The 25,524-nt window shown below is 42.7% G+C and overlaps 1 protein-coding gene across 9 annotated transcripts in view; it reads left to right on the plus strand.

Annotated features, from left to right (window-relative positions):
- BCAS1 (brain enriched myelin associated protein 1) overlaps positions 1-25,524 on the plus strand; it is a 452,678-nt gene that overhangs the window by 350,223 nt on the left and 76,931 nt on the right. For all 9 annotated transcript variants that reach the window (XM_085619124.1, XM_085619120.1, XM_085619122.1 and 6 more), the window contains one exon: positions 1,676-1,882. In XM_085619124.1, coding sequence (XP_085475250.1) covers positions 1,676-1,882 — 207 coding nt within the window. The remainder of the gene's footprint in view (positions 1-1,675; positions 1,883-25,524) is intronic.

The following is a 25,524-nucleotide window of genomic DNA, read 5'->3' on the forward strand; positions in this document are numbered from 1 at the left end:
GCAAAGCCTTCCTCATTTTGAAGTCATTTCCTCTTGCATCTTTCAAAAATCCTTATCCAACCCCACATGAAGTTCACAATGTTTAATGTCAAAAGCTCCCGGAGCTGGGGTTATCTAATGAAAAAATGCTTACTTAAGCTTTGACCAACCGGGACTGCCACAAATAATAACCTGACCTTCTGAAATGTTCGGAAAACTCAAGAAAGAATGAAAATCTGCAGAGCCGGCTTTAGGGCGGTGCGACCGGTGCCACTGCACAGGGCGTCAAGCCAGGGGAGGCGCCATGTGTGCTCATAAATCCACACCATTCGCATCGCCCAAAAGCTTGCAGTGCGCACCGTTATCCCTCTTTCATTTCCGCGACGTGGGTCCTCGTGGAAATAAAAGAAGGACAGCTGTGATCATGCGTGCCATCACAGATTACGTAGATGCGTTACTGCTCTGTATTCTCAGAACGAATGCTTGGAGCCGTCCGGGAGACAAAGGAAGTTGTGTTCCTTTTCGTGGATTAGCAGAGGTACAGAAAGTGAGCTTCGTTCTTTGTATTGCATTAGGAAGCAAACTTTCATTGGCGTTTGGCAGTTCATATTTATTGAAATGTTTTTGAAAGTAAGGAAGGCAAAACTTGATGTACCATTCATCACGACAGAAAAGTTAATGTTTTTAGTTCAATTATGTAATTGCAATCTTCCCGTTCTGTGTGACTTTAATTCATAGGTCTAAGCTTTTACAGCATGAAGCAAATGATCTCTGTGACAAGAGCAGTAACACACTGAGCTATCTACCTTAAATACAATTCAGGAATCTGCATAGTATGGTTTATTGCAGCAAGCATATTCTCCTGTCTTGAGTCTAGCGAAAATAAACTTTAAAGGTCAGTTTTCTCACATTCATTGTTCCACCAAAGTTTTATTCGTGACGTTCAGCTTTTTTCATTTTAAAAATTAGCAATTGGAATTCAGCTCGAAAATAGTCATATAGTATGTAACATTTTACACGGCATGGTGTTTAAAAGCTATACAGAAAGTAACATTCTGCTTGGTGCAGTGTTTCAGATTTGCTTCATGCTGTAAAAGGTTAGACCTATGAATTAAAGTCACACAGAACGGGAAGGTTCCAATTACATAATTGAACTAAAAACATTAACTTTTCTGTAGTGATGAATGGTGCATCAAGTTTTGCCTTCCTTACTTTCAAAAACATTTCAATAAATATGAACTACCAAACGCCAATGAAAGTTTGCTTCCTAAAGTTTATTTTCGCTATCCTCAAGACAGGAGAATATGCTTGCTGCAATAAACCATACTATGCAGATTCCTGAATTGTATTTAAGGTAGATAGCTCAGTGTGTTACTGCTCTTGTCACAGAGATCATTTTGTTACTTGCAGTTCATAGGTTACAATCCTAATAAAGCACAGTGACCAATGAACTGTCGTCCAAGAGCTGCATGGTATATATAGGTTAGAAGTTTGAGCAGTTTGAAGTTCTGTAGAGCAATTTTGCAAACACCTGCTCACACCCAACAGGAACTACACCTAACACAGTGTAAAGGCATGTGTGCTGACGTCTAATATATGAGCAACATATGAGCGACATTTTAAAGCGGCATACCCAAGTATTCATTGACTTTTACTCGTGTATTAACAATTTTCAGTCATGCATGTTTTATTTCAGGTTGTACCAGAGCCAGCTGTGGTGACTGTTACTGTGAAATCAGAAAAGCCATTGCCTGCCCAGACAGCAAAGCAAGACACTAAAATCTCAGAACCTGCAGGGCAACAGCAGCAACAGCTCAGTAAATCACCCGAGGCCCAGAAGGAGGATGCAAAGGACAAAGCAGGAAAAGAATCCACACCACGAACTAGGCTATTTTGGAAAAAGGTCTGCCTTCTTGATTATTTATTTGCAAATACAATTTAAATATTACTTGGTCATATAATTACATTGAATTGTGAAAGCGCAACATCAAATGATCTACGGGCGCACACATCTAAAGTTTGATAATGCAAGAGTAACTATAAGTGCAGAGATTTCTTCAAAATGTTGGAAAAGCAATCAAGTTAAAATTAATACAAAACTTGTGAGGCTGGGGTGATTTATTTTGACTTATAACTTTATGCTCTGTTAACATCTCAGACGCCCCAGTCAGTTTGCTAGGAAATCGCCACTCTCCCTACTGTTCCGTCAGTGCCTCTTGTTTTCACAAGAAATCACCAGGAGTCATATGTATAAGCCCATATCACCACGGGAACGTCACTTTTTTCGACGTGCTGTGGCGATAGGAGCTTTGCCTTATTTACAAGGCAGCGTTAAGCCACTTAAACTGGCTTAACGCTGCCTTGTAAATAAGGCCGCCTTTCACGCTATGCTTAGCGTGAAAGGGGAGGGCAATTGGTGTTGTTGTGGGCGTTTCACTGCAGCACCCATTGATTTTGACGCTGCCTCCTGTTTACAAGGGAGGTGTAAATAGGAGGCAGTGCCAGAATTAAGACCAGGGAAAATCTGGTCTTACCGTTGTGCAACGAGGAGAGAAGTTTAATTTCTACTCGTTTTTGCTGTTTTCATGTGTGCTGCGCTGTGCAGCACACATGAAAACAGCAAAAGGAGAATGATTGTTTATGTACAGGAAGGTCCCCCTTCCTGCACATAAGCAATAATTTAAAAAAAATCTGTTTTGCAACTTCTGTGTGTGCTGCATTAAGCAGCACACATAGAAGTTACAAAACAGCATTTCAAGATTGCTTATGTGCAGGAAGTGGGACCTTCCTGTACATAAACAATCTTCCCCTGCACGCAGATACCCTTGCACTATGGTGCAAGGGTGCCTGCATTGGCTGTAAGCTGCTAAACTTAGCGCCAGCGCAGTGGGAGACGCAGTGCTGCACCATATTCTTGTAAATGTGGCGCAGCCCTGCGTTTCAGAAGTGGCGGAGCGTGTTGTTAAGCCAAGGAGCCTACCGACACGCTCCGCCACTTTCCTTGTCATATGGCCCCGAAATGTTCACTCTTGTAACTGTCATTTTTCCCCAGCCTCTGCAAAATATTGAAAATGAGCATAATGAAAAGTCGGATGTGTGGGCAACGCAGCTTGGTTCTCTCTCCTGCATAATATACAGACAGTTTGATGTGGTTATCATGCCGTAAATCATTATTGGTGTTTCAATAAATCATCAGTGGGGTTGATTGAATGGGCTTATTCACTTGCAGATGTTACAAAGCAAGTCATTATTCTAGAGATTTTGCATTTGGAGTATGGGAGTTCGACCTGTGAATGTTCTAAAAAATAGATTCTCTTCCGAAAAGTGTAATCAATTTAATATCTGGCCATGATGAAGCGACATTATTGAGTCGTGAAACAAGTGTTAGTCTCTATTTCGATAAATGGGAGATTTTAAGTTTTGAATGAGGCCTCCTTTTCGGTAAATAAAAGATTTTGAGGGTCCGATTCACAAAAGTAAACTTAGACAAAAAGTCTAAGTTTAGACCTGAAGTCTAAGTTTAGAACTAAAGTCTAATTTTACTACTACTAAAGTTAGACTTTTGGTGTAAGTTTAGACCAAAAGTCTAACTTAGACCAAAAGTCTAAGTTTAGTAATAGTAAAGTTAGCTTTTAGGTCTAAGCTTAGACTTTTGGTCCAAGTTTACTTTTGTGAATCAGGCCCTTTGTTTTTAATGCATTTGTTTTATTACAATTTACAGAAGGTTCCAGGGTGATTTTTACTGAAAAGTAAGTGACCTCAAACTCTGTCTGTATATAATTTATAGCAGGTTGGTGCAGAGAGATTGGCATAGCCCTTTTTTTGAGGTCTGCTTAGTCTGAAACTTAGAGCCTTTTTCTCCTGATGATTGTCTGTGTGGTTATAGTAATGAGGTTGGAGACCAGAGTCCTCATAGCCAAATGTATCGCATTCTGTAGCTTTATAATCACTAACATGCAATTTTGGCATAAAATAATGTATACTGCCTGGTAGCCATCATAAAATTGCATTACAAAGCTTAATGTGATTTGTGTCTGAATTTAAAAAAGAGATTTCAAATATCATAGGTCACTTAAAAAAAGTTAGATGTTTAATGCTTAATGCTTTAAGACAACGTTTAATCCAGTTAAAACATATGTATTGGCCACCATGCACCATCTGTTCATATTGAAGCTTGAAATACTCCCTTCAAGGCGGAAAGGAATGAGTTTCTGTTAAAAGCACCATTTGCCCCTGAGGCCATTCTGGATTTTCTCTCAGCATCCTGTGGCATATTCTTGTCTCACATGACAATGTTGTTGTGTGGTGTGCTGAAGTTGTAACCAGGGGAGATGTTACTTGTCCAGTAGAACTCTTGTCCATCAATATACACATTCACCTTCTTTTATTTTCTACCCAGTGGTCTGTGAAATTTGCTTCATATTGCAGTTCTTAATGGAGCTGGGATAAAAATGCAACTATAAGGAAAGGAAGTGTGGGACACACTGTTTTACAGGTACCTGGCAAGGAAATGATTGCTGGCTGATTGTGAGAACCTGATACAGCTCCAATGTACCTCAGTAAAGAAGTAGAAAAGTGAGAGGAAGAAGGACAAGTATCTGTGTTGCTTTCGACAGGAAAACAACAAGAGCGTTGTATCATCCATAAACACCTTTGCAAAGACTTGTTCATGAACATCGAAGCCAGTCACCAGAGCCTACTTCCATGTATGTATGAGTCTTGTCCTGCCTTCTGAACATGAAGGTGTCTAGAACTGGCAGTTCCTGAACAGAAGGGTCTACAGACCTCTGTATGGACATTCTGTTCACTGGTATCTTGCTGCTAAAGAGTTCTGGAATGTTTGCATAACGTTTAGGAATACACTTCTAGAACAAGAATGACAATAAGGAAATTCAGTGAAATCAGTCCTAAAAGAAGGCAGGCCTAATAGACAATTGACGGTGTTACTGTGTGCTGTAAACTTGCTGGAGAAAATGTGGCCTGTATGCAAACATAATCTCCATATGGATGTTGATTAAGGTCCACTGTGAAAATATAAATTGGCCGCAAAGCAGGTAGATTATGTGAGGTTTATTCGAGGCACTTCATCCACTGACTTGCCAAAGACAAACTGATATTGTAGAAATAACAGGTTTGATTTATCACATCCAGTTCCGACTTGAATCCTTTCTACAGCATCGTAAAGCAGCTTCAATTCCTTTAATCAATTAAAACAGGAAGAAAAAGAAACAATCTATACACCATTCTATAAGGGAAATAAAACATCTGCACAAAAGTCACAAACTATGTAGACACAACGTTTCAGAAAAAAGTTCTAAAAGCATATAAAATGTAAACTTTTCGTCCCAAAATAAAATATAATTGTGTGAGTAAGCAAGTCTTTAAGATGTTCTTTATCCTACATCATTGTGATCTGTAAAATAGGTCCTGTTGGTTTTCCTGCCCATTCCACTGTCGGAGAAGTGTTTTGTTTTCATTCCACCCAACCCTAAGCTTTTAAAACACTGTCATCACCTGTTCCATCCTTCTAAAAGCCATTATTTGCCACTACCTCACTTTTACTTTTACCTAAATCTAACATGACCCAGATTCCAAATTTTATTCTAGTCTTCAAGCATGATAACTCAGTCTTAAAATCTTCCGGATAAATCCTTTCAAAATACAAACATCCCTCTCTTCTACCACATAAAACTAGATGTTTTTGATTGTCCCATCCTATATTCAGGGCCACTGGAAGTATGCGATTGTGCGGTTGCGGCGATTTTTGCATAATTATAGATTTCCACATTTGCCACCTAATCCATCATCTGCTATCTGCTCCATAATCTTCAGATTTAACCAAAAACTAAATTTTGTTTCTAGCTCAAATGTTTCAAAAGTTGCTAAAAACACAGTGACACATGTTGCTGCACAGTAGAAGGCCCTTTGCAAAAGTTAACTGGTTACCTTTCTGTTGCTTATTGCTATACTTTGGTGTTAAAAGGATGCTAATGAGGTTCGATCGATGCCCTTACAATCGTAGTAAGTGTAAAAATGACAAAATAATGAAGTAATACTATTGTACATTGGTCTGCATCACTCCACATAATTTGCCTTTTATTGTCTCATAATGTACTCAACCCTGCCACATAAACTAACCCTCATCTGCTGCATAATTCAAGTGGCCCTGCCTGCATCATCCATCTTAATAGAAACACTGAATTTTCTTACCTCTAATTTATTGGGAAATTCCAGACCAGCTTGAAAATGCCCTTTTTTAATCACCCACCTTAGCCACATAGTCTGATATCCATTCTGTGTATCTCAGATTTTACCTTGAAATTTAGATCAAAAACTTAATCTGAGATAAATAGAATATGAGCAGGAATCACCCATCATTTCAGCGTTACGCTCTATAAACAATTTTCAAGGCTCTTTTTTTCCAGTTGCAACACAATTTGCTTACACACTTCCTTTATAGCTTTCTGCCTGTTCTTCTTCTTCTTCAAAAACCTCTGCAACTCTACATATAATGTAATTTTCTACCACACTAGTTGCATGTTTCTTTTACTGCTGAACACTCCCTACTAACTCCCTACTATCTATTCCCCACGTGTCAAAACAACTCACAGTAGAAACAGTGGCCCTTTAAATTTCCATCTTTTTCTCTGCCAAGATCACATTTCCTCGTGCTCATGATATTCTGGTTTTGGCCACTGTTGCTCTCATATTATCTTTTTCCGTAACTTCCACACATCTAATCACCTTTTCCAACAGTTTTGCACTAATACCACTTTACTTCATGGTGGTCTGTCCTTCATCCATAATTCCTTCACACTCTCTCGCTGCAGTAGAAATTGATCCCTAATCCGATCATCAGCTAGCTCTTCAAAATTACAGGTTGGTGCATGCTTCCTGGAACTCACTATGTATTTCTCTATTGTCTCTTCCTATCCGTGTACACTCTTCCCAAAGTGAAATCTGTCATGAATTGTACTTACACATGATAAGTAGTGTAAGTCTATGATTCCACACATTTGCCAAATATTTTGAGATCTTATGTAGATTGTTATAGAAGTTCTGACATATTCTCCAAAGTTTTGAGCTTCCCCTCCCCAAACAGTGCATCAAAAGTGACAACTTTAGCTCCACTCTTATGTTTGTACTGCAAATCCTGGCATAGTTCAGGAACAACTTCTTCCATTTATTCCACTTTAAAGTGGTTCCCGAGGAAGATTTCGAAAGAAGGGGGTTGGAGAGACATATTCCATATTTCCTTCTAGAGTGAAGGTGTGACTCAAAAACTGGTCTGTAATCCTGGGTGATTTATAGATCAGAATATGACCTGCTGATCCGAAAGGTTGTACTACAAAGAGGCTCAGAGTATTACATTGAATCCAAAACAGGTCCTGACAATATTATGTACAGACGTCACAAGCACACACCCTGTCTCTAACTGTGAAACCAGTATTTTTTCTTATAATCTTATAATGGTGTGGCCATCACCATTTCTTCATATAAACATACACAGCTAATAGTTATTTGTGTCTGTTAAAGGTGTGGCATTCACTGCTTTCTGTGACTAACACTCTGTCTTTATTGTGTACCAATCACTGTTGCTCAGTTACAAAATAATAAACTCTTGTAATGAAACTAAACAGATGGGAAGCACTCTGGCTGATTAGAGTCCAATATCTAGCTATTCATATATCCCATTCAGTTATATTCCCAAGATCCAAGATGCTGAGACAATGTATTGTGCTATAAAATCTACATGATTAGATACAAATGTCCTGGGGCCGCATTACATTTGCAGGCGCACTTTCATTCATTTCGCCGGGCACACCTTTAAAAAGGTGCACCCGGCTCAATGAAGGACAGTGCACCGCATTAAGGGGAATGCACTGCCCCTAGAGCAGCCGAAAACTTGTGCTGCCCTGGGTCAGCACACTAACGTGAAATACGGAGCAGCTGTTGTACAGCCGCTCCGTGTTTCACTGTGCAGGTAGAAACCCGCCTGCACTTTCAAAGGGGATGTCTGGGGGTTCCATGGGACCCCTTTACTCCCTGCAGAGGACAGCTCTCAAGAGGCGCACTGACAGTCTGCCTCCTTTTAGATGGTGCACTGTCAGTGCACCTCCTGAGGGCTTCTTTGCCCCTGCGCCCGCGTCGGTAATACGGCACTAGTGAAGAGGCAAAGGGATTCCCTCATTTGCATGGGGAATGCCCCCTTGAAGATAGTGTTGGCACTTTATGTGCGCCAGCGCTATTTGTATTACAGAAGGGGTTGCACAAGCATCTTCAGCCCCTTCCGTAATACCACAGTGCCCCAGGGGGTGTGCAAAGTGGGTGCAAACACCCTTTAAGCCCCCGGGCAATTTACGTAATACGGCCCCTGGTGTATCAAATAACTCAGATCATTTTTATTCTTCACTCTTCATCAAAACAAGAAAGTGTCACCCCGCCAACACATTTCGGCTCCAAATGGGACTTTATCAGCGACAAAATCAGAGCATCTATTTATGAGTCAATCTTGAAGTCACTTCTATTCAACAATTCATAATGTCAGTACAGAATATCTGCTCGACACTCTCCACCGCGGAACCGTTGAGTTAGGTAACAATAAACATCTGTTCTTCAGCGCTAAGATGCCCATTTGGGGGTGAACATGCGCTTTACAAATACAGATGTTATGTTACCGTTCACCATCAAGTTCAACAGCATAGAAATCTCCTCTGGTGGCAGTTTATGGTGTTCCTATCACCATTTTCATTGACTTACCCTCACTAAATTGTCACTTCCACTGATATACATAGGAAATGTACACAAGAATTAGAACTGTTTACCGCACTTCCTCCACAACATCAGGTGATACCCCAAAAAATTACTTGTTGCACCAACCAAAATTCGTAATGAAATGGTGTCCACAATGATGCATGCGTTAATCAGCTAATTGTAGTTCCTGAAATCTCACAGGATTGTCAAGTTTTGTGACATTGACTGAGGCCTCTGACAAAGTAATGTGTCCAATTTTGACATCCGCATGAACCAATGCCTCTCATAACACAGCACCTTTTCCAATAGATGTCAGATAGTTCTTGATCAAGAAAGCAACTCTTCTGATCAGTTGGTGTATGTCTACAGAAAAATGCAACCTTCATATATTTAGGTTGTTAGAAATGGCGGTCTTTAGTTGGCAGAGGTAGGTACCTTTGTCCAAATAGGGTTGCGTCGATTCCGGCCTGTAGGGGGAGTGATGCGTCGATTCTTCGTGCCGGTTCCGGTCCGCAGTGATGCATCGAGAAAGCTTGCTGCACAGGTACGATGCGTGGATCTTCGGGATGCATCGGCGATCGATGCTGCGGTGTTGCACGGTGCTGCATCGGTCCTCGTCAGCCGCGATTCCTCAATGCATCGATTCTTGCCGCAACAACAGGCGCTTGAAGATGCATTGGAAAAACAGCTGCAAGAAGTTCTGTAGTTCTTTGAGTTTCTTCTCTCTTCCAGCTCCAGACAGCAGCAACAACCTCCAGAGGCCCAAAACTGGCAAAGGCACCTCAAGGCAGGTCAGAACTCACAACAGCAGAGTTCAGGGGAGCTGGGGGTGAAGTCTTTGTGTCCCTGAGACTTCAGAACAGGAAGCCAGCTCACTTCAGGACCTTGGATATCTCCTTCAAGCAGTGGGCACAGCACACAGCAAAGTCCTTCTCCTTTCCTTGGCAGAACAGGCTCTGCAGCCCAACTCCAGACACACAGCAAGGGCAGTACTTCTCAGTCTCTCCAGCTCTTCTCCTTGGCAAATGTTCCTCTTGAATTCCATGAATGATCTAAAGTTCAGGGGTTTTAGGTCTAATACTTATACCCTAAAATGTCTTTGTTCTCTTTGTGCAAGGGGCTCTGAGCCCAGTTCAAACCAGTTCTGGGGAGCACTCTGCAAGTGAACAACAACATCCATTGTCAGTGTGAGCCTTGGCTCCAGACACACCACAGGGGGGTGGAGCCAGCATTGTGGAAGGCAGACACAGTCCTATTCGTTTACAGGTGCTACTCCTCCCACTACTCCAAATGCAGATCAGGCCTATTCAGCCTAGTGCTGACTCATCCAGACTCCTGGAGTCACTGCAACTCCCCAGCCCCTTGTCACTCCAAAGCCAGACAGTCAATCCACAAACAGGCAGAGGCACACAGGAAAGTTGAGCAAGAAAATAGCCACTTTCCAAAAGTGGTATTTTCAAACACACAATTTAGAAACCATCTTCACTAAAAGATGTGTTATTTAATTCTGATTTTAGGGTTACCAAACTCGATTTTTCCATCTTATCCCTATGGGAAGATATGCTTGTAAAATGTTACAAAGCATTCCACATTCTGTCCTATGGGCAAGATAGCCTTTCAATAGTGAAAAACGAAATTGGCAGTATTTCACTATCAGGACATGTTACACACACCAGTACATGTCCTACCTTTCACATTCGCTGCACCCTGCCCAGGGGGGTACCTTGGGCCTACCTTAGGGGTGTCCTATGTGTAAGAAAAGGGAAGGGTAAGGCCTGGCAAGTGGGTCACTGGCCAGGTCGGCATGGCAGTTAACAAACTGCGCGCAGGCACTGCGGTGGCAGGCCTGAGACATCTTTTCAGGGCTACTCGTGTGGGTGGCACAATCAGTGCTGCAAGCCCACCAGTAGCATTTGATTTACCCACCCTGGCACACTTAGTGCACTTTACTAGGGACCTACTGGTAAAACAAATATGCCAATCAGGGAGAACCAATCACAATATCGATTTACCCAGGGAGCACTTACACTTCGACACTGATCAGCAGTGGCAAAGTGCCCAAAGCATCTAATCCAGCAAAAACGAAATGCAGCACAGCATCAAAAACAGAGGAGGTAGAGGCAAAAAGTCATGGAAAACCACGCCAAGGATGCCAGGTCTAAAATAGGTTTTAACAGTTTATACACTTTGGATATGGATAGATGAGCATTCCAAAGCAAAGGCAAATTGCAGTATTATTTTTTTTATTTTCATTTTCATATTACAAAAACATCATATACTCATCCTTTTTCTCCTTCTCAGCCCTTTATTTATATATCTCACTGCCTGGCATAGCTCATAGAGCCTAGTGCTTGTCTCCTGCCCAGAACCTTATAAAGATTGCTCTTTTCTTGCAGTAGATTCTTATATGAATCCTCCACCCTCAACATTTTTTGAAAGAATGTTTTCTAGCTTAACTCCACTTATGGCAATAATTGGATTAAAATGTTTGCCTTTGAGTTTCACCTAATATTTTTCTTTCTTCTTCACATTCTAGGCTTACTTGATTTAATTTCTAAGTACCAGGAAAGACACACCATACCTTAAGATATCTTCCTGTATGTTTTGTGGTGCACCAGGAATGGAGGACTAAGGGGCATATTTATGAGAGGCTTGCATCACGTTTTCACCACGCAAAGTGGTACATGCATGACGCAAAGCTCTAAGTCAGATTTATGCAGCCAAGCAAAGCCACATTGCTAGGCTTTGAATGGCTTCATAAATCTGAAATAAGGCAGCGCAACGCAAATCACTGTGTTGCCTTACTCTGCACAAAGGGGGCTGTTCCCATGCAAATGCCATGTTTTTTTTCCACACATTTCCAGATTTATCAAACCTTGTAAACCTTGGAATGAGTAAAAAAGATACCCCTCCAAGGTGAGGGGTCGCAAGGAGGAATATCTTTATTTCTCCTTTCTATGTGTGCTGCATTCTGCAAGGTGCCCCTTCCTGCACAAAAACAATCTTGTTTACATTCACAATATTCTGTCAAGCACGTGTCTTGACTGTGGTATCAAAAATAGTATAAAAATTAGCCTCTGCAGAAAGTAATTAAACAAAAGAGAGTATTCAGTATTGAAACCTGTCCCACTAATAGCTTTGTAATTCCCAAATGACTAATCAGAGTGCACTTACTGATTACTCATGGTGAGCTGCTTCTCTTACTATATAAAAATACATTAGATTGTTTAAACAGATGTCACAGAAAAGAAGTCTGAAAATGCACCCCAGATGAGCATGAAGTAGGAATACGTCTTGATCAATACAGTTTCTAGACATCTGACCATCTGTGAAAAACTAAGTGGATGGACTTACTTCACTTGCAAGATTTATGAGTATGGAGACTCATTAAAAGGAATTGGTCCTAATGAATTTACAAAGGTAAAGCAGTGAAACAGTTCACCATTTTTAACAGATTTTTTTCTCTTCATTTTTATTTTTGGTTGTTCAGGCATGCCAAGAATTACGTTTTTTAAAGTGATAGCCAGAGATACCAAAATAAACTTCTATCTACACAATGAGAGTAAACTAGGCCTCTTACTTCCAAATAAGCAAGTTAAGGCATGAGCACAAATTAAGGAACCTCAGTATAAGGGGCAACAGCAGTTGACACTGTTGGAACAGAGGCAGTGTCAGGCTTTAGCCCCGGGGACAGGGTAGAAACATGAATTGGATTCCACAGGTGATGTAGTTCTCTCTACTGAGCTTTTCACCAGCGTTGGGTCTGAGTTGGTTTTTAAACATCTGTTTGAGAGTATTTTTTACAAACTACAATAGAATTTCACATAGGTCAGTACTTTTTTGTTCGCTCCTAAAAGAAAGGAGACGATGCGTTCTCTGTGCCTGAAGCATCTGGTTCCATCTTCCTTTTAAATGTATTTGGCTATCCACAGAATCTTTGATATGATGAGTTTGTAGTCAGTTGCTCTTCTCTTTTTCTGAATGTTCATTAAGGTTTAGGTAGACCTTCTTGATCCATGTCCTATAAAATATATTTTGGATCTGAGACCAGCATTTTCTTTGCTGTGATCATCATTCTCATAGATAACATCCATGGGCTAATTGTCTTTTTTTGCCATCCATCCTCATTTCTTCTCTTTTTTGGACATGTATTTTAAATCTCCAGGAAGGAAATCTTCACCCGTTCACTTCTTGCCCAACTTTGGACATTTTTACCTTTCACTGAACTAAGGTAACTTAGCACACAGAGATATCCAGTGACTCTAGCTGATTCATCAGAGACTTTATTGGCCCTACTGAAATCATCATTTACATATAATATTAATTTAAGAGGAATCAAGACATGCACACTTGAAGAATTCTTTTGAACTATCAATCAATCAATCAATCAAATAATTTGTAAAGCCCACTACTTACCCGCAAGGGTTTCAAGGCGCTGTGGGTGGGGAGTGGGGGCGGTGCTGTTGCTACTGGTCGAACAGCCAGGTCTTGAGTCGTCTCCTGAAGGTTAGAAGGTCTTCGGTTTGTCGTAGGTTGAGGGGGAGGGTGTTCCAAGTCTGATTCAGGCCTAGATCACGTCTTCTCCCTAACCCTGACTCAAAGGACATATTCCTGTAGTTGTAATTGTATTTATCTTTCTTCCACAATACTTTTGAAAACATTTGTGGGTATTCAGGGACTGGCTAAGTAAATGATCCCTATTCTGAATGTAATGTGGTGGAGTCTGTACCGTATTTAACTAAATAGGTGTTACTGGTCAATGATGAATGCCTTTATATTTGTCTGGCTATCTCTTGTGATAAACTTGGGCTTCACTTTGTCCTTTCTGTGTTCTCAGCATGCTCTTTGTCGTGGTCTAGGTGCTGCAGAACCTGATTCTAAAGGCTGCACCAGATCCTCCTCTTGTGCTTTGCCAGGAGTAAATCTCTCAGTATATGGCTGTGATTGCCTGGGTATATGTGTGTATAGCCTGAAAAGGCTACTGGTGTGGTGGAAAGGATAAACATTGTACGACCTTAAACACAGTTTGTAACTTTGTGTCCCTGTTTCCTCTGAAATAGTGTTTCCTATAAAGGTGATTTCTGAGGTCAGGGAAGCAGGTGTGTCAGTTTATGTTAATCATGTTCATTCCCACCTGTGGTTGCAGAAACACTTTTGCACTACAACTGTAGATTTCGGGTATTGGCTTTGACTCATAGTACATGCCGCTGAGCTTTAGGTCCCTGTGGAACTTGCCTCTTCACATCCTGTCTTTAGCATCAGGATCACAGAGGTGGAATCAATGAGTGACATGGCAAGACAGACAGGTCTGCTTCTCCTCTTCTTCCTCAGGCCTTTAGCTTTGTTTCTCTTTCCCCATTCTTTGGTGTAGTTCTGACTCCAAGTACTTCAGCTACAAAGAATCTATCTGTCTAAATTCAATTCATTCTGGCCGAATTCTTAACATGTCTGTCATATTGGGCACAGGGGCATTCTTAGGAGCAGAAACCTGACACTTCTTTTGAAGAGCCATGTTCACTATCTGCCTTTTTTAGAGTAGTTTGTGTGTACAGAGAAGTTAGAGAAGATCTGTGAACTTTAATCATGCCTAATGAAGGTGAGTAAATTGGACGTGGTGAAGAGGAAAAAGAAGGGTTATTATTTGGGAAGGATAGAGGAAAGGATAAGGGAATGCAGTGGGAGCTTCAATAATGTGACATTTCATACAATGATTATCGCGAGATGTTAGTATGAGGAGATCACATTAACCCGTTCTTTATTTGACATTGTTTTTTGCCCTACAAAACAGCCTTTGAGAATTGTGGCCTTGAATATATGCAAAATGCATCCCAGATAGCTCAGTGGGCGTATCACCTGCTTTGCAGATCTCAATGCAGGATGTAGTTTCAGATTAAACCCCAGCGTTTTCATAGGTCCTGCTATTTTTCTAAGAACATTATTTCATCTGGTGCAAAGATCCAGTGGCTTCACTCCCTATAATATTAGCAGGGTGATAGGCCTATGATGTCATGACTGGTTCAAAGGATAAATGATTCTACACCTGCTAACCCAGGCATTTTAGTAAATCAATGTCCATGGCTTGGGGTTGCCTGAGCCATCCACAATGCATTAAATGAGCACTGGAGACATGGCTTCTCTGAGATATCAGGGATACAGGGAGAGGAATTTGATTTATGGCTAGAGCTGCTGTCTTCGGCGCTGGGGAACCAGGTTCGAGCCTCGGCGTCGGCTCAGCATCCTGTGATTCTAGGCAAATGACTCAATCTCCCCGTGCCTACCAAAAATGAATGTGTCCTTGGATAACATAACTGGTGCTCATGTGAAGCGCTCCAGACATGGTGACAGTCTTTCTCCAACCAGTGCCATCACAGTTAATGCCTGCAGGCCTTTTTCAGGCACGAGCTCCGCGAGACAGCCTCAGGGATGTTGGCAGCTGTGACACTCGTCAGCAGACTGCTTTGTTGATCAGTTCAGTATTTGTTTTCTAATAACGAGCGCCTCATTCTGGCACAGAACCCATAAATTACTCTGCTTACACAGAAGCCGACAGCAGGCTTTCTTCCGGTGGAGTCGTTTTGCCCTTTGACTTCTGAATTCTCTTGTCCCTGGCGTGCATTAAAAATCATGTGAAAAGTATGTGTAGTTAACACATCTTTCCTTTCGTTCTGAATTCAGTCCGACTGCTCAAGCAGATTTTATAGATGACATGAAGTTTACAACAAATCAGTCGTTTGTGTGACAGCTGCAGTGACCTATCCACACAACATCTGGATTACAAAGACGTGTCTTTGTTCCCTTTCCTCTTTGTTCCACACTGTGAGGGTGCTGTACACAGGCAACGCTGTGTGATCAGCTCAGATATTTCACAGCCACTGCTGTGTTCGGCGCCTTGTCTTAAGGAATGCCACCGTGTGAATTACATTCTTTCAGCACGTGTCAAACAATTCCTTTTGTGAGCATGGGCGACGTTGTATGTTTCTTCAACTACGCCTCCTATAGTTTGTGTGCACACAAGCAATGTATCAAACGGGAATTATCGTGCGTTTTACAGCAAAAAGGTGGGCAAATAATCACATTCATGTGTTAAAGGCATTACTAACTCTAGAGCCCGTCAATAATTCTGGTTATAGTCCCTTATAGTCCAAACACACTTTCATCACAGATGTGGCCCATACATCAACTGATGGCTGGAAACTCTTCACAGTCAGTAATGCTGCAATATGATGACATGTACGGTATCCCAAAAAGAACACATTGGTTATGGGACCAAACTAGGATAATTCTAGACTTTAAAATGCTACGAGGGCCCCTCAATATGCATTTCTTGCAGAAGACATCAGCACGCAGCATCCTGCGCTGTTTCTTAATTCTCCGCCTTTTTGTTTGGTCATTCAGCCAACTTATATTTATTGTTGCTATCCGCATGCTCAGTATGTTTTTCCACTCTGTTCTATCACTGCTTCCCTTCTTCGCCTTCCCTCCTTGGTTTCCTCATATGATGGTGTTTTTAGTTTTTAGTTTTTATACCCCCGTCCCATTCGTCGGGTGGCCCTCCTGCTACCCTGCCCCCTAACCCCCTTCCTACGGGACCCATCCCTTCCCCCTCCCCACCTACATTGTGAGACAAGCAGACCAGAGGTCTATGTGATGGAGCCTGTGAGTCAGCCCCCCCTTGCTGCCGTCTTGCAAAATTACCTTTATTTAAAAAAAAAATGCATCCCTCCCTTTTTTCCCTTTTAAATGGTGCTGCCCCCTTGTGAACCCTTCTAGACTAATGTTGACTCCCAGTGCCTTCTCCTTTAAATCAACCCAGACAGCCCCCTTACCACTTCAAAACTGTCAGGCCAGATAGATGGAGATTAACCACCGTCATTAGGTTTCAATTTATCAATATATTCTTTAGCTTGAATGTCTGAGGTGAAGACTCTTGTAGTGTTCTTATATATGATCTTCAGTTGAGCAGGGTTAATTAGGTAGGCTTCTTCCCCTAAAGGTTGGCATGGTTGATGCAGTGGCCTTAGTTTCCAATGTCTTTCCACCCAGACATGGCAAAAATCTGGTCTTGAGAAGAAGGACTGATCTTCATATCTAAGTCTGGTGTTTGGTCGAGCCTTTGCATATACTTCCTCCTGGAGTAAATAGTTCCAAAAGTAAAATAATATTCCCCTCGGCATAGCAGTACTTTCTCTACCAGGCTGACTTTGCTTCTTCAAGTTCAATGGGAAACGGTGAACCTGTTGTATTTCTGTATCCAAATTCCAGTGGTGGAGTTCGGGAAAGGCTCTCTTCATTAGCTTCAGCATATAGGCCCATATATCATTGCCCTCTGCACCTTCTTTTATGCCAAGAATCCGTAGGTTATTATGCCTTTGCCAGTTCTCGAAGTCTTCCATTTTCCATTGGAAATCAGCAAACTGAGCTTCTTGGGTTTCTGTCCGAGCCTGGGCTCTGGTCATACCATCTTTCAGTGTAGCAGTTCTCTCCTCGACCGTCGTTAGCCTCGAATTTGTCTGTGCAGGTTTTAGCCATTTTCCTTACAGCGCCCTGGAGCTTCTTCGTTGCCAAGTTATTTTTATTTCCCATCCATACGGGTCTCTTCTTGGAACTGCTTGATGGATTCATAAATTAGTTTCAAGGTGGGTTCTTCAGCTTGTGAAGCTCTTGTATTGGTGATAACTTCTTCCTGCCCTGGAAGGTCTGAGTATACTTTTTGTGTAGCAGAATAATCCCATTTTAGGCCAGAGTTTAAGTTAGATCTGGCGTATTCTTCTATCAACCATTCAGTTGGTTGAGAGTCTTTTAGTTTTTGAGAAAGCCTCTTTCTTCTTATCACTGTGCCTGGTCCCAACTGTTGGCTACTCGGGCTTGAGCTGGAAAGCTGAATGTTACTTCCATCTTCCGAGTCAGACGAGCTAATGTTAAAGCCATTGGTCAGAGAAAAAAATGTATCACAAACTCTTGAGTGTCCTCCAGCCCCTTAAGACCTATCGCTTCCTCGACTAACACACTGGTGTCTAGAGCTGTATTAACAGGGGCTTGTTCCTGTGCCAGTGAGGAGTAAGCTGCATCCTGATAGCGATCAGAGGTGGCTAGAACAAGTTGGCCAGGCATGGATAGTGGTATAGGTCTTTGATTGTCAAAATTTCCAGGCCTTGCGGTGGCAATTTCGTTGTGGATGACATCCACCTGTATCCTGTGTCACTCTAATTGTTTTTGGTTCACATCTGGGGTACTTCCCCCCCGGTTTTATCCAAGCTTGCTGACTGAATCTTCCCTTCTCTGTAAGTGACCCTCGCCTCATTAACATCAACAGTTGGAGGAGTAATTGCAGAAAAGAATTCAGTAATGATTTGCTGTTGCTGAGCCTGCACCTGCACTTGAGACTACAGTTGATTCTGTAGTGGTGATTGCGACTGCGGCATCGACTCTGTTTGGCAGTCTTTTTTTACTTGCCTCATTCGTGCTGTCTGGGGCTTCAGTTTGTCTTTCAACTTCTTTAATTCCTCCCTTTTTGATGCTATCCTGGGTTTGCTTTGCCTTGAGGGATATCCTGACTGTTAGACTTGGCATCTTTTGGCATGTTTCCGCTGAGTTTTTGCTTCCTGACCTCCCGGTTTTGACTCCTTTTTTGCTTGCTTAGTGTCTATGCGCACTTTTCTCACTGCTGATCAGTGGTAAAGTGCAAGTGCTCCTGTTGTAAACTGTGTTATGGATTGGTGTTTTGATGATTGCCATATTTGATTTACTTGTCAGTCCCTAGTAAAGTGCATTGAGTGTGCCACGGCCTGTAAATCAAATTCTGTTAGTGGGCTGCAGCACTGGATTGTGCCACCCACGCAAACAGCCTGTAAAAGTTACTGAGGCCTGCCATTGATGAGCCTGTGTGCAGTCTGAGACTATAATGTCGACTAGGCAAGTGTACGCACTTGCCAGTCCCTAACCTTCCCTTTTCTTACATGTCAGTCACCCCTAAGGTAGGCACAAGGTACCCCTGTGGGCAGGGTGCAGTGTATGTGAAAGGTAGGACATGCCCTGGTGTGTGTGGCATGTCGTGATAGTGAATTACTGCCAATTTCGTTTTTCATTATTGCAAGGCTACCAGTTCCCATAGGAGTTTGTTTATAACATCTTATGAACATAACTGGCCCTGGGAACTAGGTAGAAAAATAAAGTTTAGTATGCCTGAACTCAGGATCTAAAGATGCATATTTTAGTGAAGGTGATTTTTACATTCTGTGTTTGAATATTTCACTTTTAGAAAGTAGGAATTTTTTTGCTCAGCCATCCAGTAGGCCTTTGCTGGGGTAGTGAATTGACTGTCTGGGTTTTGGATGACAGGAGCTGGGGAGGAGCCGTGGCTCCAGATAGTCTAGGTGGGTCAGGAAAGGGATGAATGGACCCGGGCTGCCTTTAGAGTAGGGGGAGAAGATTTCCTTTCACCTGAATGGGCCTAGTCTGCCTCTGACAATGCTGTCTCCACCTCCTGCCTGGAAGCCACACCAGAGAGGGCAGAACTGGTTCTGGCTGGGCACAGACACTCTCTGTCTGAGAGGACAAAGAATTTTGGGCTAAAAAAAGTGGGGCCCAAACCCTTGAACTTTAGAACTCTTTAGGACCAAGACGACTGCCAAGAAGAAGAGCTGGAGAAGCTGTGTGGAGGAGCTACCACTATGCTGAGTGCTTTGCAGTGTTGGCCTGCAGTGGCTATTCCTGTCTTGGGCAGTGAAAGTACTGGACTGAACTTTCTGTAATTTATTTTTGTGAGTTTCTCCAAGGGCTTGAGGTAGAGCTTGCCTCCTGTTCAATAAGTCTCAGGAACAGCAAAGACTTCAATTTCTTGTGCCCTCAGCACTGGGGACTGTGTGTTTATTGCTGCAACGGAAGAAAAGCAACTTGACGCCGTCTATGACGCCGCTGCTGATTTCCGTGTCCTGAAGGCACCGCCGCACCGCGACCCTGGTCTCACCAACGATGCCTGGTGATGCCTCCACCAAGCCGCTGCTCGCACCGCGACCTGTGGGCCCCGCCTTACATTGCCTCGCGACGCCGACTTGGTATCCCTGATGACGCCGCTCCAAGCCGAAATTGCCGCCGATGCCTGCACCGTGGTTTGAGGGCACCGCTTGTAAAGTTACACAATGCACCACCCTCATCACGCACCACAGCCTTGGCCTAGCGATGCCGGCGCCATGGACTCCAGTTTGTCAACCGACGAAAGCGCTTCAGCAACGACAACGCTGCTGCTTGCACCGTGACCTGCCAGCGCTGCGACGAGCACCTCATCACTTCGCACTGTGACCCTGGTCCCACTGACGACGCCATCTGATGCCGCCACCGAGCCGCTGCTTGCACTGCAACCTGAGGGCATCGTAAGCCGCACCGCTGCACTTTGCACCGCAGCACCCGACACCAGCCGACGCCATAGCTCCTGACTTCCACCGCGAGGAGTTCGATCTGCAACGCTTGTGACTTCAAGGGCCCGCCGACTCCTGCACCGACCTCCGGAACCAATGCCTGCGGACGCCGTGCTTCCAGATGCTTAATGAGAGGTCGCCGACGCCCTGCATTTCTAAAGGTACTGTTTTGCGGGTCTTCCTGACACCGTAGCTGGCCCGCGATGCCGCGGTCAGCCAGAACTGTTTGGATTTGTTTGTTCACAACACCATGATAGCCCCAGAGGGAGCTATCGACTTACAGGAACTGTTTTTCAAGGTTATTGTGATAACTAAAGGTTTCTAAGTACTGCATTGTCGCTTTTGGTCTTGTCTTAAGCATATGAAAATATTGGATATTTTTCTAAACTGTTGTGGTGTCCTTTTGTAGTGCTTACACTGTTTTACTGTTGGTTATGTGCAAATGCTTTACACACTGCCTCTAAGATAAGCCTGACTGCTCATGCCAAGCTACAAAGGGGGTGAGCAGGGGTTATTTTAAGAGTGTAACTCGCTTATCCTGACTAGGAAGAAGGGTCCCTATTAGGACAAAGGTACCTACCTCTGCCAACTACAGACCCCCATTTCTAACATTTGTTGTCAGCAGTGAGGATAGGACTTGTGTTTGCACTTGACTTACAGTGATTGGTGTGCACTACTTCCCTATTTGGACAAAGGTACCTACCTCTGCCAACTAGAGACCCCTATTTCTAACACTGACGCTGAAGTTTGGGCAGCCCCCTGTCTTACCTCCCTTATATCGGTGTGCTGTGGTGCTGGTGTTTGCCTCTGCACTTGCCTGCACTTCAGGAGCCTTCAGGCGTGCCGCACAGCTTGGTTTGAGAGGCATCCTCCCGTCTGATTTTCCTTTGGTGCAACCCCACTCCGTGAGCCACCTGGTCCTGTCAGTTGCTCCAGCCCCTCCTCTCCTCCAGTCCGATGCAGCCACCGACGTGAGCCGCAGCGCTCTCTGCATCTCCTGTACTCCTGCCAAAATCACCCTTAGCGCTACCACGAGGATCCGCAAGATATCCGCGGTACGAGTCTCCAGTCGGTGAGTCTTTAACAGGAGCATATGTTTAGTCCGAAAAAGTTTGTTAAACCTATTAAACTTTCCAGTACATCAGGCAGCATGGGGCGAGCAGCACAGCCGTCTCAGTCAGGCATGATCTTGTCTCCAAATCTTTTAGAGCAATTGGGGTTTCAATTGAAGCACATACCACACAGGGGACTAGAACACGCGGGGTGGCTATATTGGCCAAGAAGGGAAGGATTATATTCAAAGCTCGCTCAGCTGATAGACTAGGTCGCTGGGTAATTGTTGAATGGCAATTGCAGGGATTTAACTTCACACTTTGCACAATTTATAGATCTACGGATGATGATCCTGAAGTGTTTGAGTTTCTTAACTTAGAACTGGTCAAGTGGCCTCTACCGATCGTTTTGTGTGGCGATTTAAAAATAAACAGTATGGGGGGCTATGGAAGGGGAACCCAAGTAATTATGTAGGTCGGAAAAAAAAGTACATCTGGCCCTTATTCAAATGATGTAAGACAATGGGCTTTCTGATGCTTGGGCACAACTTAAACCACAGGAGGTGGGTAGCACATACTTCTCTGCACCACATAAAGCTGTAGCATGACTGGATCCTTACAATGTGTACTATTAAGATGTTTCCCCGGGCTATGTCTGACCACAATCCCTTGGTCTTGGAGATAACAGGCATAGTGGTGAATGCGCCGGAAAGTTATTGGACATTTCAAGATCCTAACTATGTTCAACATATGAACAAATGGCTTGGGGAATTCTTGGAGGTTAATAGGGGCAGTGCGAGTTATGGTATGGTGTGGGATGCTCTTAATGCGGGGGTTAGAGGGGAAACCTTGAGCTACTCTCTAAATCAGAATAAAGAAGTTAAACAACGTTTAAATACCATGTACAACTCTATGCTGGATATAGAAGAGCTGGTTAGAGCTATTGCTATTGGGTAAAGCATAGAAAGGATTCTCCAGAAATTGGTGTTCGTAAAAGCTGCGGCTGGAGAAATTGTGGCAGAAAGATCAGCAAAAACTTTTTTGGCCTGAAGGCAGTCATGCTACAAATATAGCGAACAAGTTAGGCACATGCTTGTCACTAGGACAAGACAGAAAATTGCCAGGGGTGACATCATAGAGGTCAAAAACCAAAAGGGCGAAGAAGTCACAGAGATCAGGGAAATACTTAGGGTATTTCAAAGGTATTATGAACATTTATATGGGGAAGAGGGACATAAGTAGCTAAAATATATAAAGGAATATTTGGATTTGCTTACTACTGAGATATTCTCACAGGAAGATTCAGAGGCCTTAGAACTTATATTTACAGATGAGGAAATTCAAAGTGCCCTCAAAGAACTCCCTTCCGGCAAGGCTTTTCAGAACTCATCAAATCCCATTAGAATTTTATAAAGTATATTTTCCAGTTTTGCGGGATGACTTAAGACAGGTATTGCGCCAGACACAGAAAGGGGAGATACCCCCGGAGTCATGGGCAGAAGCTAACATAGTTAACTTCTTAAAGAAAGGGAAGCCCCCTAATGAGGCCGGATCTTATAGACCCATTAGTCTTATGAACAGTGACACAAAGATTTTTTCAAACATTTTAGCAAATTGATTGAGTATCATCATAGGGAAAGGCATCTCACCCCAGCTGTATGGGTTCATCCCTGGTAGAGGAACGGCCGAACATATTTTCAGAGTTATTACCATGTTTGATGGCACTGCAGTCACTGGAGGCCCTATGGCACTCATCCGACTTGACGCAGAGAAGGCATTAAGTAGGGTCTCATGGGATTACCTATGGGCCGTACTCGAGAATGTGGGGGTAGGAAATGGGTGTATAAAGGCCATACAGACACTGTATAGGCCAGACTCCAGAAAATGGGTGGACAGAGTGAACCTACTTTTATCACACGAGGGACAAGACAGGGGTGTCCATGTTCCCCCCTTCTATTTGCTTTTAATATAGATCCCCTAATTAGGAAAATTGAGGCAAACATAGGAATCCACCCTATCCGATTGAACAGATTTGAAACAAAAATTCTAGGGTATGCAGATGACCTGGCAATAACAGCCGCGAATCCGCATGCGGCTTTAATCGAAATAGAACACGAAGCAGAATGTTTTGGGTTGTTATCTGGCTATCGGCTTAACTGAGAAAAGACACAAATAGTAATCAATAGCAAACTTGCTTTGTCGGACTCACAGGTGACTGAATGTGCAACTTATCTCGGTGTCACGATAACCTCAGAGTTGGGCAAAGTTGTGGAAAAAACCTCACCCCAGTTATACAAAAAAGTAAAAAAGATCTGGAAAGGCTCAATAATTTGCATCTTTCGATTTTGGGACGATATAACATTATTAAAATGATACTTCTTCCAAAGATTTTATATCTATTTAGAACGATACCCCTAGCATTTGAGAACCACTGGTTTAAGAAAATGGAAAAGATGATTAACAGATTTGTTTAGGCAGAAGGAAAGACTGGAAGAGCCCTAAAATGTATTACTGGGCTGCAGCAATTCAATAATTTCGATGGCTGTTGGGAGGGAAGGTTGTGGACCAGTGGAGAAGAGATGCTCCTCCAGATGTATACGAACTGCTATGAGAGAGAGAGGCCCCTAACTGGCTTCTGAGATTCAGTGAAGCAAGTTGCTACAAAAAAGTTACATTTAAGACTCTTGGTGTAGCAGCAGTGGTTTGGACCAGTGTCAGGAACAAGCTTGGGCTCGGAAGGATGAATTATTATTCCTCTCTGTTTGGAAATCCATCACTCCCAGAGATATTTAATGATGGGGTTATGTTGCGCTGGGATGCACTGGGGGTGAGGAAGAGAGTGGATTTGCTTGATTCAGACGGTATAATTTCATTTTAGAAGGCTCAACTCCTTTTTAATATTGATCGGAGGGACTTTTTAAAATATCTCCAGATACATAGTTCCATCGCAAGGTAGAAAGGGGGGGAAGCCTTCTCTAAAGACCAAGTTATTAAGGCAATAAGAGATCCAGATGGCTGTACTGTTACCCTGATTTATGGTGGTCTGAGGTGATTACTGATGGATGATTTAGCTAAGTATGGTGAGAAATGGCAGCAGAAGATGAATATTGAAGGGGATGAGTTTATGGCCTCACTTAAGCTTGGCCGCAATGTATTGAGGGTAGCTGGTATACAAGCACAACATTTCAAAACAATTTATCACTATACTACACGTCAGCCAAGATTGCTCAATGGGGTGGTTGTAAGGGATTCTATGTCCCTGCTGCCATAGTGCAGATGCAGATATACTTCATATGTTTGCGTCATGCTTAGGGAGCAATAGAAGAATTCCTGGCGCAAACGTTAAAGATTCAAGTGAAACTCACAGCCGAGTTCATGTTACTAGGCGTCACCAAGAAAGGAACACAATTGGTACAACATGAGTTTGTCTTCTTAGCCATCGCTGTAGCAAGGATTTGCATCTCATCCACCTGGGTGGATCCTGGACGCCCCACTTTTCAACAGTGGCTTTCAAGTCTCTTAGCTATGTATAATCTGGAAAAAGGTTTATATGAGAGGAAAGGTTGGAAGGCTCAGAAGCTTGGGAAACTGATCTGTGCTCCTATAAAACATTGGAAAACCAGAGTCGAAATCAATATAGGCATTATTGAACAAACTTGGGTTCTCAGGGTGTCATATTTACCATGTGTAATTTATTGCACACTCTTATCTAATGAAAGATATGTATAATGCTTTTTGTTACATTATTTACTCTATTAATGATAGAGAATGTTTCCTCGTATGTGTATTCATTTACAAATGTATTTTGTCGATTGTGAAATAAAATAATTTTTTATCAAATAAAATGCTACGAGGGACTGTGAAGAAAAGCATATTCCTGCCATCCAGTTGCAGATTGTATGTTAGAATATCGTAGAAAGAATTATCGTCCGACATAAATGTTGTGTCCTAAATATTATTCCCAACTATGTCGTCTCAGTTTGTGTACATTGTTATTAACTCCAATGGGGCAATACTTTTGTATAAGATTTTTATAGCACAATATTCATGTCAGACAGCATTCTGGCAACACTATCCTGATGCCACCCCAGTGCCCATAACTGGCATCAGGTATTCACGCCCATAATGCTTGTGGATTGCACACCCATTGCATGCTACCCTTGTGCAATAGACTCCATATGGTCACCTACTTATGGTAAGGCATTAATGCTGCTGATTATATGAAGAGCAGTTAAAATATGGGTATCCACACACATGTGCACATTACTATGCAATGTATAACATTCAGTTATGAAAACTCACACATGGAGAAACTCTCTGACCTA

This window comes from Triturus cristatus, chromosome 7 (genome assembly GCF_964204655.1).
Source record: "Triturus cristatus chromosome 7, aTriCri1.1, whole genome shotgun sequence".
Taxonomy (NCBI): Eukaryota; Metazoa; Chordata; class Amphibia; order Caudata; family Salamandridae; genus Triturus; species Triturus cristatus.